The sequence below is a fragment of the Tigriopus californicus genome, chromosome 2 (assembly GCF_007210705.1).
Source record: "Tigriopus californicus strain San Diego chromosome 2, Tcal_SD_v2.1, whole genome shotgun sequence".
NCBI lineage: Eukaryota > Metazoa > Arthropoda > Copepoda > Harpacticoida > Harpacticidae > Tigriopus > Tigriopus californicus.
Genome location: NC_081441.1, coordinates 12,672,764 through 12,687,488, shown reverse-complemented (window position 1 = coordinate 12,687,488; position 14,725 = coordinate 12,672,764). Strand labels below are relative to the sequence as shown.

At 41.5% G+C, this 14,725-nt stretch overlaps 1 protein-coding gene and 1 long non-coding RNA gene across 4 annotated transcripts in view; one reads left to right on the top strand and one right to left on the bottom strand.

Moving 5' to 3' along the window:
* The first annotated feature begins 5,827 nt into the window (after nucleotides 1-5,827).
* LOC131893336 (uncharacterized) overlaps nucleotides 5,828-14,725 on the top strand; it is a 54,998-nt gene continuing 46,100 nt past the window's right edge. The window contains exon 1 of the mRNA XM_059243336.1: nucleotides 5,828-8,146. Within this exon, the coding sequence (XP_059099319.1) occupies nucleotides 6,642-8,146 (1,505 nt within the window). The 5' untranslated portion in view covers nucleotides 5,828-6,641. The remainder of the gene's footprint in view (nucleotides 8,147-14,725) is intronic.
* The window catches only part of LOC131893308 (uncharacterized), a 10,888-nt gene continuing 6,772 nt past the window's right edge, over nucleotides 10,610-14,725 (bottom strand). The window contains exons 2-3 of one of the 3 annotated variants that reach the window (XR_009374671.1): nucleotides 11,636-12,140; nucleotides 10,610-11,391 (exon numbers count right to left, since the gene is read on the bottom strand). This is a non-coding gene — a long non-coding RNA (uncharacterized LOC131893308). The remainder of the gene's footprint in view (nucleotides 11,392-11,635; nucleotides 12,141-14,725) is intronic. The other 2 variants (XR_009374672.1, XR_009374673.1) reach the window with 2 other exon arrangements.

Genomic DNA, 14,725 nt, shown 5'->3' with positions numbered 1-14,725 from the left:
GGGGAATCCACACACACACACACTCACTGCGCTCCATTGTCTCAGTTCTACATAATTCGAATCAGGGCGAATTCAAGGAACTTGAGACAACGGAAATGAACGACTCCGACTCCGACGATGCTCTGGATGCTGCTGAAGAGGTGGGGCATGGCCACACATACCGCAATGTCATCCAATCCAAGGCAAAAAAATGAGATTGTTTTCCGTCACATAACAACGGGACTGGTTTAAGAAACACACCGATGGCTAAGAAGCACCTTTTGCATACTTAAAGCTTCGATCCGTTCCCGGGGTAAAAAAGAAATACCTACTCAGCCTTAAAGATCAAGACGAGTTCTTCTATCACATCCTTTTTGTTGCACATTCTTGTACTAGTCTTGATAAGGTTCTTACATGGAGGCGTAGGGTTGAACTTGAAGAAATGAAATCCATTATCATTTTTTATCTTTTGGTTGGCTCTCTAGCTTAATTTTTCAGCTCAAACATTGTTACTTTCCCAGCCTTCTATGGCTATAAATCTCCTTGATTTCGAAGAAAAGTAAGGAGCCGAATTCCGTTGCCTCTTAAATGGAATCTTTTAACATTCTTGATTGCCTTGTCGTTATCAGACCCAATATCTTCATTGAAGAACCATTCAATCTATATTTTTTTTTTCAAAAATATAAATTTCAAATTCTTAAGTGAATCTCACTAAAATCGCTGAAAGGAATCGAAGCTGAAAGTGACACTAAACACCATGCAATGACAAGAGATCTTTTTTGATAATATTGAATCAATGTGATGTGCATTTAGCAAAAGGGACCCAACAACCTGCTCAAGAAATCCCTGAAGTTTTGAATTGTCGTGTGATTTGGTTTCAAGACTCAAATATTCTAGCCAGAAATTAATTTATGTACCTATTCAATTCTTTTCAAACCACACAATAAGCTGCAAAAACCATCCATTGTTCATGGGCGAGAAATTGCGTGCGTGGGTCTTTGATTCAAACAATAATTCCACTCCGACATTCCTCTTTTCAAGCGGAAGTCGATTTTGGAATGCCCTCTTTGATTCAGGTCAGATTTGTTTTCCTGACCAACTCTTGTGTTGCCAAACCACCCTTGCATTGAATTGCATTCCAACCAGTTTGCCTCAATGAACTTACATACAAGCTTGTCTCGAATTTAGATTTATTGAGTGCTTCCACGGTGGATGGTTGGATTTTAGAATTTCTTCATCATACTTCAACATATTGGTTGGATTTGGCTTGATAGAATCACTTCCATTTGATCGTATGAAGGTCAAGGATGGCAAGGTCAATTATCCTACTTATTAGGTGTGGCCCATGACGACTCTATTGGCTAAATTTGGTCTTTGAGCTAATTAAAAGAAGCATTGGTAGCTCCACTTGGCTTCATCCAATCAAGGTGGATCCGAGTCGTTGAATGGGCATTTATCAAGCACAAGGTAGTTGTGATCTGGTTGCGAACCCCGTCAGATTTGAGAGTCATATGGCAAGAGGAAAGAATTGGATCCGTGATGACAGTTTCTTAATGTTAAATGGACTGGCAACTCCTTGGGTGTTCTTGAAGAAAAGACGCTTGATGGATAGAAGAGCGGTTCTTCTTGGAACCTCTTCAAAGTGAATGGGCAAGACCAAAAGACAAGAAATCATTTTGCGTTGTTTGGGCAATTGCATGTACAAGTTGATGGGAATTAAGTTGCACAATCATTTTGTTCCTCATATTGTAGAATTTAGCAATGGTGAGTAATGCATTTTTTTAGTAATATAAATGATCACATTACACATTATGATTGGTAGTTTTTTCTTTATGTAATTCTATTTTCTTACAGACTTTAAGAATTTTGAAGGCAAAACTTTTATTGCATTTGTCAAGGATGTCAATTTTTACAGTTTAGGATAACCTTACAGAAGGTCAACTAACGCATGCGCTTTTTACTTGTGAACTGAAGCAAATATGTTAATAATTCAGAGTTGGAAAAAAAATTCTCCAAGAGTTGGTTCATTTTCTTTTTTTTCAGATTTTCCAAAAATAAGGCTTAAATCTAAAAACGGCTATGAAAAGATAACTTTAATTCTTACCTTGTCTGACCACTGAAAAGTTGTGTCAATTCAATGTACAGATTGCTAAAAGAGCTTGGATAATTTGTATAAGAATACTTAGCTTAGAAGCAAACAGAAACATCAACAGCTGAATTCCAAAGGGTCCCTCCACCATTAAAACATAAAGATTTATAAATGGCAAAATCAGAGCCATGACGGCATCCATGTACTCCCTCAAAAAAACCACGTCTTTGTCATTTAATTGAAATCATGACCAAATCTACTAGATATTAATAATCTTAACATTGCCAAGGGATTGTCAACCCCAAAAAAGTTCAATTTTACGGTAGCCCTGACTGATTCATTGTGGGGGCCAAATTCTGGCTGAATCGAACTCAAGTGACATTTATTGATTATTATCTTGCATTATGATGCAAGATCCTCTTCTTGGAATGTCAAGATTTCAGATAGGAATGAAAACTAGCTCGAAATGTAGCTATCTAAACAAAAGAAGAATACTGTCCAAAGGAATTAAAAGATGTGCCAATTTTGCCATTTTCTGCCATGTGTCTTGCATTAATTTCAGCTTTTTTCCTCCGCCAAATTTTGCTAGAAGCTCGAAAATAGCTTTTAAAAATGGTCATTCCTGGTTTAAATACTCGATAGCCACTAAAAATATCAGAATTGCTTGGGCACGTGAAGTTGCTCGTCTTTCCTCAGCGTCTATTGGTATGTGTATTTTTGAACACTGCAGCAACCCTCCACCCAGGCTCTATCCTTTGAACTTTGAACGTGGTCGTTGGTTGGCTTCCTTGTGGTTAAAAGGATATGGCATTTATGGCGAGAACTGTATTGATAGAGCACACAACCTGCTGGTTGCGCTTACAAAACATGCTCATTTGCAGAGCCAATCCTGGGTGCAAATATTGAGCACCTTATTTTTCTCACAAACTATACCAAACACCTTTGTGGAAATTGCTCTTTTGTGAGCCGAGATATTGGAAGTTCGGACGGACGACCTGGGGTGAGGTGTATAAAAGTTTGGGATTGTGCCCAATCATCATGTCTTTCCGATGGGGGCCCGAAAAGTGGTGAGAAAGGGCCATAAATTAAAGTTCGGGACAAAGTGGGGAATGATGAAGCGTCTTGCTTAAAAGGGAAACGATCATTTTTGAATCCGGGTACTTCCACGATGACCGTCGTCAACAACGTCTCTTTTACTCAAAGGTGGTTATTGGGCAGGCTTTTTACATAAGTCTAGTTTTAATGTGTCAACCTATCTGAGAGTCAAGCGTGTGAAATGGCCTACTAAAAAATTTTAACCTATCAAATATGAACTAATATGAACTATCCAAGTCTCAAGGTTGCTTGACTTAAAAGTTTTGAAATTCAACCCCAATTGATCTGTTGAGAAAACCTCGACTCTTTTACCCTATGCAAATATTTTTTTAACATTTTTGATGGGTCGTGAGCATTGAATCAATTGGTCGCTGCATTGGCATGATCAGATTCGATGCAATGTACTTCGCATTTCTTTTGGTCGTGGCAAGATAGATTGCCCATCAATCGTCGCAACAGTGAATATTCCATGGATGACTTGGAAAGCCAAAAAGAATTCAGTATCACCTCATATGTATTTTACTCAAGCTCCTTAAAACCACTCAATGAAAGAATGAAATCCTCTCGTTGACACTACCACACTCATTTCTCAACTCTCATGCATTTACTACACCAAAAACTAGCTCCAAAATGAAAAATGCGCCTTTTTTCATAACTAGATTGTTTAAGACTTCTATGACGCAATAAGTAACAGAAAAAAATCGGATCAAGTCCAATATTAAGATCATCTATTATTGTGACGTCCCAGATATATTCCCGTGCACCCAAGGACACATACTATGCTTCAAAATTTGACGAACACGCCCTGCGAATGTAGCACCTTTAAATTTTATGACCATGTCAGGTCGCGTTATTTTTTGCACCCCTTTCAAATCACCCAGAGAGGTCGTCGACAACCATTATCCAGACCAGCTCATCAACCAACCAAGCATCCAAGCCAGCAAACCCTTGCTTGTAACCTGCGTGTAACAAGTACTGTATGTATGTAGCACAATAGTTTCGGCACTCCATCCAGTTGCAGCATCATCCAAGCATGTTGGCAAACTCATCAGATGAGTTCGAAGTGGAATGGTTGCACACCTCTTGAACTCCTTACCAACCAGGTAACTAGGGATGGTCTGTTTGAAAAAAAGGAACCAAGCAAGTTGAGTTCAGACCCCCTCTGTAGATTTCTTCTCCAGGAGAGAGAGAGAGAAAAGTAATTAGGTTCTGCCTTGAAGTGCTCAAGGTCACTTTCAATGACACATAAAGTCGATCAAACTCTTGCGAACTGTTTCAAATGAGCGGGTAATTGAAAAACCCACCCTTGCTCAAGGACTTGACATTGTGATTTCTTTCATCTTGAGGAATCCATTGGTTGTATTTATAGTGGTGATCCATTTTGGCACACGCACATTTGTTATTTAAAACAGTTCCCAGTGCAAAGGTGTTGTCAAGCTCGATTGTCTCTTCCTCAAACGCAATTCCCAATAACAGCTTGGAATGGGTAAGGATCTAAATTAGGAGAAGCGTCAATATTGGATCGCGTGTCTTCTACATTTTCAATTGATGAAGAATATGTGGGCTTGCAAAATGAAACATATGCAGACATCAAACTTGGTTGTTGAAAACGGCAGAGGGTCTTTTATTCAGAAAGCTCCTTATGGATTGCAATGCTTACCATTGGTGCTCAGAAATCTTTTTTCGTTGAAGGCGTTGAAGTAATCTCTATTATTGAAGTGCGACGCTACTATGAGAAGGCAAAGAATTCGTTTGTAACACTCTTTTGTGTCCAATTGAATGGGTTCGAGAACAATTTCAAAACACCCGCTACGAATCCACAAAAGCCAAACAAACAAATTATGACACCTTCAGAACAAACGGACATTTTTGCCTCTCAAGTCCTTAAAACCATTTCTTCTTCTTCTTCTAAGGGACAAGCACGTTCTTCGTCAGATTTGTCGTGACTCCCCTTTCATCCATCTAAAAGCGATTTATTGATGATGGCTCAACCGGTTGTGGGAAGGTCTCCAAAGTTGGGGTGTCCCTCATCTTGAATAACCGATTTTGCACGCATTCCCCATCCGAACACAATGCCTACAGTATGTTGTGTTGCCTACATACGACACAATTGCATTGACGCAACGATCATTGATATTGTTGACCATCCCGAGGCGGTTTAGGATGACACAAGTCACACCCTTCAGCTCATGTCGCCCGAACGAAAAGTCTGACTCCTTCAGGGGAGAATTTGGAATTAGGACTACAGGCTTTGCAGCGAGAGGGATGAGATACACAACGGCTTGTTGCCCCGTTCGTGGTCGAATTCGAATCCTCGCTGGCGTTTGTTTTCTGCCACCCACCACCATCTCAGTGCTACACATAACCATGTTTGAAGAAGGAGTATCCTCCACATGTACTCCTCCTCCACCTCCTCCACCTCCTCCTGCTACGGACAAGTAGGTACATTGGGAGTACCGTCCGCTCCTTCTCCGTCCATGGCGAGGTGCATGTCGTACAAGTTAGCGGAGAACCAAGCCATCGCTTCCCTGGATGGTTCTTGGATACGTTCATGCACTAGCCAGCTAGTTTGTCAGTCTTGAGTCGGTCCTGAATGTGAGAATATCTCTCGTTAAACGAATCATCCACAGCGACGTATCCGAATCGTCGGGAAACAAGTCATTTTGTCATTCGGACCCCGCGTTGTTGATCAAACTCGAGAAAGAGAACCGATTGCCGTGTGATTTGAAGTGACTGTGATTGTTCTGCCTTTTGGCAGAGTGCAGGTGATTGTGATTGGTGCAATAATCAAATGATCATCGGACCAAAAGGGCAGAAAATTGGGTTGCATGGCAGTTTCTCAATGACCGAGGAGCATCCAATGGGATGTGAATCATGAAGGTGGTGATAACGGTCAGTCATTATTGTCCCGTCCATGTCAGCAACTTTTGAATCGATTGCTTGATCTTGGCACCCGCTTTTTCGCTCATTGTTATCAGTGGAAGTGCATGTCAGTGCTCTCAAACTCGACTTTGCCATTTTCAGCCGAAAGTGACTCGTTCTGAGGGGAACTTTTTTAGAGCTCTGAACGATTGCTGCCTTAGAGACCAAGGACCAAGACGATTTCGAGATCTTGGCTCTTGAGGCGAGTGAAAGGGAAGGAATCGTTGAAGACAAAAAGATCATCATTTGCATGATGAGGTTGGTGGTGAGATCTGACGTCGAAGAAGATCATTCATTGTGATTAACAGGAAGACGATATCGCCTGAAAAGGCATCAATGTGGCCGATGAAGCGAATGTCAATCACGACGTGATCGTGCGTGAGCGAAAAGCACCCTACCTCCGACGACAGGGGAAGAAAGAAGTTTAAAAAACATTATCTCGAACCATTTACTGGAATCACCCATGCAAATTCATTGTACCTTTGACTTCCACCAATCGACAGCTAGACCAGGCTACTGCCTTATTCTTTCGGCCTTTTAATAGCGCTCTAACAAAATGATTAGCACGCCACAACACAATCAGGCCTTGCGTAAGCGCCTTCTGGGAACGTTCAAGCACAATCTGGCATTGCGAAAAATCAAGATGAACAGGGGTTTCCTTTCCATATCTATAATTCCCACCCTCCTTATGTCCTTGGTGTTGCTCATCGTCCCAATCTTGGCCGAGGGCGAGGGTCGAAACCTTGACAGCCACCACCAAAACCCATATCAAAGTCGGGGCGCCTCACTGGTGTATGAAGGCCCCCATTCTTATCATCAGCAATCTTATCCGCCCAATTACTTCTTCAGTGATCACGGTCCGGCTCCTGTCTTGCAACGAAGACAACGCCAATTTGAACCGGACAGGTTTGACGAACCATTGGTGGCTCAACAACTTCGAGCGGTACCTCATCAGGAAGAAGTCAAGGTGGAGATCCGAGAGTTGCCTCCAAGACCCAAGTCGTCACGCTTGTTGTCCAGTCCGTTGAGACCCCAGCAGCAGACGTTTTCGTCGTTTTTTAATGCGGCTCAACCGGTTATTCCACAACATTCATTCACGCAGAACCGGTTTGCTCCCTTTGGCAGGTCTTTGAGCGGTCATGAAGAGGGATCAATTGCCTTCACCCAGTTCGTTGGTCAACATCCGACTGATTCCCCGGACAAGTCAACTGACAACCCAACGGAACTACCCACGGATTCGCCCCTTACCTTATTCCACCCCAGCCCTAGTCATATGAAGGCGGTTCCAGCCGTCCCTGTGAAGGTTTCTCAAGACTCGAGCATTCAAATATCACATCCTACCCCAACCTTGTCCTCTTTGACCAGACCTCCTTTGTCGACCCAAGCCACTAGTTTTGCCTCCTTCTCGATGGTTCATTTGAACTCGGGTCCTGGGGTGCAACCATCTGAGCGGCCGGATATACTCGAAAGCAAAGTGAACCTGAATCGGGCTAGGCAACCCGTACGCGGTCCTGCTAGGCAAGCAGTTCCAGATTCACATCCAGAAGAGGATATTGATGCCCAAATCCATGGAGCTGGCAAGACTAAACCCATCAAGCGTGTCGTAGTGACTCGGGTTCCCACCAAAGCTGCTCGTGCTTCCCCAACTGCCAGAAAATTGATCCCATCTCGTTCCATAAAAGCCCTGGAGGAAGAAGAGCCATTGGCCCATATTGTTCCCAGTGAGATTCCTTCGGTAAGAACCACAGCTCGGACCGGTCGAACCAAGTCAGGCTCAACTCGACCTTCGTTTTTCACGGTCCGTCGCCCAAGCCCTGGTACTTTTAGGAAAAGTGAAAGAGTGAAAGCAAAAGACGACGACGACGACAAAGAAGAAGAAATAGTGGAAGAAGGTGTGAAGGTAGAGGAAGAGCTTGAAGCTGAAGAGGAGGAGGTCCCAACTGTTCCAACAGTAAGTCCAACCACTCGGACGCCCAAGGTCTCTCCGCTCTTCTCCAAATTGAGAGCTCGGTCTCGTGGAGCCACGTTCTTTCGGAAAGGTCCCCGACACAACAGAATAAGGTAGGATATAAGTTTGCTCCCTTTCCATCGTCCAAGTTCAATGTCCCTTTGGACGCCCAAATATCATGGAATGGTTAACAGCCTGGGGCGGTCATGGAATTAAGAAATCCCTTACCCTTGAGTTATCTAACCCTTTGATTGACCCGTATCCGCCTAAAGGGTAAAGTTGCTCCTGGCAAATGTCACACTGGTTAGTTATCCTTCTCATGGTACGAAGGTGGAAGTCATGTGTGCCCACACTTGGTTAACGAGCCGCCATTATGTCACCTTCAATGAGCACCATTGTAATTTGGAGGCTTGCAATCCGACCAAGGCAAAGGAAGCCCGCTGAATCTTGGCGTTCAATAAATCTCCTCAAACTCACGTAGAAACGCCCTTTACCAATCTTGGTAAGAATGTCTAGCGTCAAAAACAGAAAACTGAACCAAGAGAGAAAGTTTCTTGGCTAAGAAAATCAACGTCATTCAGCCAAATAAGTAAACATAGTGTTACTACCCAAAGGATGAAAAAGCTCAAGAAACGGTGATAGGGTGTCTGAACCATTGGGCATGTCTATCTTGAGGAGCCTGGAAGTAGAAGTAACCCTGAACTTTAAACAGCTGGAGAAGCCCTATTTCTATCGTGCACCCAATTTCTCAGTTAATCTCAGGTGCTAGAAGTGTGAAGATGACTAGGCGATGGACACGAATATTGAATCTCGGATGAACGAGATAAAGACAACGCCTCGTAAAAACTTCACTCGAGCACCAAGTGCCTTTCATGAGGCGCTCTGCACGTGTATCAGATTGCAAAGGGATCGCCAAACGGGATGAACTCACCATTAAAGGTACCTTTCCAGTAGAAAGAGGATAAGGGATACGAGAATGGACATGATCCACGTCAATGTCTTTATAGCCGAGAGAGGACAGAATATCCCTGGTTGAAGGTAGTTTTATTGCCGTAGGCCCGTCAAGCGTCAACCAGCTTCTTCATGTAACAACCATTGCTCTATTCCGGGACTTTAAACTTGATCTTGGAAGCCTTCCATAAAACAATCAATGCTGACATTGAGAACAGGATTGTGATCGTGCTTTTTCGTTTTGTCGGAAATGAAACCTGTGGCGGGCGTTTGGGCATTGAGAGGTGTGCGTGCATTGGTGTTGTTTGTGGGTGAACCACGTAGTCATAATCGTCATACCCGTGAGCTCCTTTTGTTGGGGAAGATGTGAGATTTCTTTATCCTTGAAGAACACCTTTTCTCCTACTCTACTATGCTCTAAACAGTAGATACATACATGAGTTGTATCGAGTAGAAAGACACTTTAAGGAGCAATTCTTCTTCGGAATGATCCTTTCACGAACTCGTCCAAGGCGAAAGTGAGGGGGAATAAACATATCGTCATGAACCAGCCTCAACACATATGGAGTTTCACGACTCTGGTGTTGCTCTCACACGGATTTGAAGGATGAATTTGATCCCGAAACAAACGGGCCTCAATTCAAGAGTCATGCCAAAACCGACACCACTCGGGGCTTCAGCCCTCATCCAGTTCAACCATTAATGAGCCATGCTGTTGGGTGGAGTGTTTAGAGATTGGAAATTCATGAGGTACTAGCTACATTTGGGGCAAGATCTGGTTCTACGCAATCAATTTTCCAGCCTGTTTCATGCCCTTCCATTGCAAAATATCATACTTATCATTAGATTCCCGAGACAGTAACCAGCAAAAAGTGTCGACAAATCTAAAAATCCTTGTTGGACCTGAAATGCAACGCCACGAAAGATACCAATACCACTCTGTGGAACTTTCTGAACGACTATTTATTTGTCTCTTAGTAGAATGACATTTAACGGGCCTCCGGGTGTTTCTCAAAAGAACGACTGCTTTCAAATGGAGACGAGGTTTTTTCTTTGGATTTGGCTCATTCTAACTGAAGCTTCATGTTGTCACCAACCAGGATATGTATGCTCGATCATAGATAACTCTAATCTTGGCAGTTACGTTTCGTAATGAACGTTAATTTGTTAAGGAGTTTTGGTGGAACTGATTTTGGTCACTCAAATCGGTCTGAATGGGCTTCAAATTATGCGGAATGCCATGTGGTTCAATTGAAGCTTCAAACAATTGCAACGGCATATCTCGCTTGTAATATTTCTCCGGATCATTTGGGTTTGCGCTAAGGAACTGGAAGCTTGGGCTGGTGTTTAATTGCACATATTAAGTTTATAAAAAGTCTTTTATTAAATGCTGGCATCAAAATTGAAACGGGAGTAATTATTAATGTTTTTATTGTTTGATGTTTTTTGTGAAACCACTTAAGGCACCAAGAAAGGATGATAGAATTTGGATTTTCAATTTTTATAACTCTCACTGTAGTGATGACAGTGATGATCTGTAGTGATGATAATGACAGTGTAACTGTAATCAATTACATTTTTTAAGTAATGCATTCAAGAATAATGCCTAAGGATTGGAGCAATGAGGAAAGAAGTTCATTTGTATTTTTTGAATAGCTGTAAGAAAACATTATCGTTAACTTGAATAATCAACTTAACTTTTTTGATCAGTAATTCGTTACTTCTAGCCCAAAGTACCTAGGATTGTTATTAATTCCCAACGATTGCTGGGTGAGAAAATGATCCAGGATTACATGTCTTACAAAATCAATTACGATATTGTTACCGCAAACATGATTAGAAGAAATGTTCTTTGCCAGGGCAATAGTGTCAACAAGTACAATATTATTGTGAAAACTGCACGTTTATTTGTCTCCCTTCACCCTACGCAGTATTGCATTTTACTTTGTCAATGACTAATCATGAAATATGAAGCCCTGAATTTTTGGTCTCTCTTTTGGTTCATATCTCTACATTAATTTTACTAACACAAATTCGGTTTCAAGTCTATGACCCTATCTCAAAAGAGGCATTCGTCTCCCTTTAAGATAGTGACGTGCAGTGTCCTTAATTTGATAGCACTAAGGTATAACAACGCAGAAAAAGATTTCACAATGAGGCATCATTCATGTCAATATACTTTCAGATACTTTCAATGGCCGATATTCTAGCTAATTTCTTCGTCAAAATTTTGTAACGGTGTTGGCATACTAAGGGAGCCTTGAGAAATTGGCGAAAGACCAAAATTCCGATTAGCACCCCCGACGACAACAATTGGTCTTAAAGCGTCTGTTGATTGTACCTCCGGCCCGGAATATTCAGATTCTCCGTCTCTGCTCTCTCACGCCACAGAGACGGGGCGAGGAATCTGAAGAAAAAGAGAAAAAACCGCGTTTCTTTAATAATATACTCAAAATTGGTGGAATACATCTGTAGCAGTTCTAAACTATGAGGGTTCGTTCCTCTCTTATGGTCATTCAAAGTCTCTTATTACTTAGTTTTTGGAAAAACCGGCACTTGATATGAAAAAGCTTGTTTGATAACACCAATGTTCACATCCCTAAAACTTTGCAACTTTTCATCTATCAATTTTTAGGCTCGCTCTTTCTTACATTCGTAGTTTCTGGGGTTTCAAATGTAAGATTGATATTTTGCCTCGTCAAGCAGTGTGCTTTCACAAACTTGAGGACCGATTAGCTCATTAAACTCGTCAAAAACCATTGCCAGCTGATTCTGTTTTTGCCGTCTCTTCTGCATCTCGGTCCAACTTGTGTCGCGTTTGCTTCGTCTCCTCGTCCAACTCATTCCATTTTCGCTTCGTCTCCTCCACCTCCTTGTCCAGTTCATCCAGTTTTCGCTGAAGTTCCATCTTTTTCATGTCAAAAAGTTCACAATACTTGTGCTGGACCTCGTCAATCATCTTCTTGAACCCCTCATCAGCTTTCCGAATTTCTTGGTGCTTCTCCTCCTTGAGCTTGAGCATCTCTCTCTTGAAGGTATCACGGAAGGACATGGCAACGAAATTTTTGGGGCCTCCTGCCAACCTTAGTAAGAGTGATTGTCTGTCCGGTCTTTGGATTTCGGAATGATAAATCGGGTTGACGCGATCGTGACCACCTAGTTTGGAAAAAAGGGCGTAGAAATCAATTGGGGCGAAATGAACTAGTTTTCAATGGTAAAGAGCAAAGGAGAAAACAAACTAGAAACAAAGTAATAAATCAACTCAGTAAGGAACATTTCAAAACCCGGGTGATATTTTGTAAAACACTTGATTGGGCATTCAAGTGAAAAAAAATTTGGACACACAAAGTAACAATTTTGGGATAACGCTCGGGCTAATTGACATGTAAGGTGGTCTCTCATTAATCAAATGGACGGTCTGCGACCATATATTTTTATTTCTAACACTGTAAGTGTTTTTCGAGTAGCCGTTTGGAGCTCAAATTTTATTAATTCATCTGGCCGCGCTAGTCTGAAGAACGCTGCTCGTCCACTGAGTGCTCGTCTGTGTCCTAACTCGAGAGCAAGCCCTCTAGTTCTAACTGAGTTAAGGGACTCATTTCAGCTGACGGGTAGCTGCGGATGCCGCCGCTCAGGTCACAAAATGCAGATCGAATGCCAAGGAGCATATTTTTCCTTTCTTGCGAACTTCCTTACTTGCTGTTTCTGGGAATTGAATCCCCAGTAGTTCTACTGCAACTATTGTGATATCTGATCAGCCAATTAATACGAGTTGTCAGATCCGGTTAGCCTTTGAACATAGGGTTGATCTGGAATTTTGGTCCAGAACTTGCCCAAGTCTGACGTTGCTACTGGAACAACAACTATATACTCCCCGCGAATATCTTTGGGGAGTAAATAGTCCTTTTCATTCTACTCTGCTTAATGTTGTTGCGGACAAACAAACTTAAAAGCCAAAAAATACGCTCTAAAATGGCTGATCTTAAGAAGATACTTAATGCAGAACTAATTATTGCTGATGCATTCTAACGCCGTAAACACACCACTATCACATCAGAGAGGCCTTTTAAATCCTAAAAGAGTAACATTCTGAACATTTTTAACGTCCACATTCAAACAAACAAGGAGTTATATATTTCATACTTGTAGCATACCAGTGACTTTTTGGGATCATCTTCCATTCAATTGTCCTAAAACCCTAAATTTCAGTCTAAACGGTGCTTTTCTTAGAACTAATTTGTTAGATATGATGATTGAACAAGTCTTATTCTGTTATCAACAATACAATAAACAACTCCCTGTTTTAATTTAAATGTCAAAATTGGTCTAAATTTTACCCATAGATACTTCAAAACGTCTCCCAGATGAATTGTTGTCTTATTCATTGTGTCACAACACTTGAGAAATAAAATTTTAATCTAATAATCCCTAGATAAAGTCTGGCATTTTAGAGTGCCGTGTTCTCCCGTTTCTAAGTTTGTTTGTCCGCACTTAGACAAAGTAGAGGGCGCTGTCTGTTTCAATGAAAAGGACAATTGAATAGTGAATGAGCCCAAGATAGAAGAGAGGTAGATTTCTTTCTTCTAATTAACCTGGATTCTCGCGGGCTTGAAGGCGATAATTTTTGAAAATTAGCATTATTTCAAGGCCACTAGCATTGTTTTTTTTTATGTTAGCATGGGTCTGGTTTTGACATTGAACTAGCATTATTTACATGGTTTAAGCATTATGAAACCTTGTCTAGCGTTTAAGCGTTTTCCTAGCATTGCTGTATAAATAATGCCCAAAAGGAAATTATGCAAAAAATTCTCACAAGGGCGTTGAACTTAGCAGTGTTAACAATGCTCTATCCATTTGGATGAATTTGCCATTAAATCAAAATGACTAGCTGCAGCCACAAAGAGATTTCCTTCTGGAATGTTTACTTTATAATAAGTTAGAAAAATGGTACATTCAAGTTGCTTCTCAATCTAAAGGGAGATTTAGACAAATTTCTGTATATACCTAGACATTTGGCATGTAAAAAGATTGTTTACTTATGTGGGTTGGCTAACTCAAATCAAGAAGTTGTTTAAATGGACGAGACGCAATCTTTAAGTAAACGCAACCATGGGTTAATTTCATTATCTTCCACAAAGTACCTTTTTAACTCTCTGGCTGCAGTCCTCATCGACCTCAACCATTAATGAGCCACCTTGTTGGGTGGAGTGTTTAGAACCAGGTTTGGAGAGTGGAAATTCATGAGGTGCTACATTTGGAGCAAGGTCTACTCAATCAATTTTCTAGCCAGTTTCATGACCCTCCATATCACAGGTCATCCGGGCAAAATCTGATACTTCTCATTGGGTTCCTTGGTCAGCATTTAAAAGTTCCTGTTTGACCTGAAACGAAGCAAAATTAAGCGGAAGTGGAAGCTATGAAATATACGTTTATTTGTGTCTCACTATAACAAAATTGAACGAGTCGCTTGGTATATTTCTAGGCATCGATTTCAATTTGAGGCGAGGTTCGCTCTACGGATTTGACTAATTGTAACTGACTGTTCGTTATTGTACCAACCAGGATGTATGTGTGTGTGTGTGTGCGTGTACGACGGTTGATAATGTTCTAAGCTAATCTTGGCGGCATCGTTTCGTAATGAATGTTCATTTGCCAAGGAGTTCCGGTGGAACTGAGTTTGGTCAGTCAAATCGCCCTCAAGGAGCTTCAAATTATACATAATTCCATGCGGTTCAATTGAG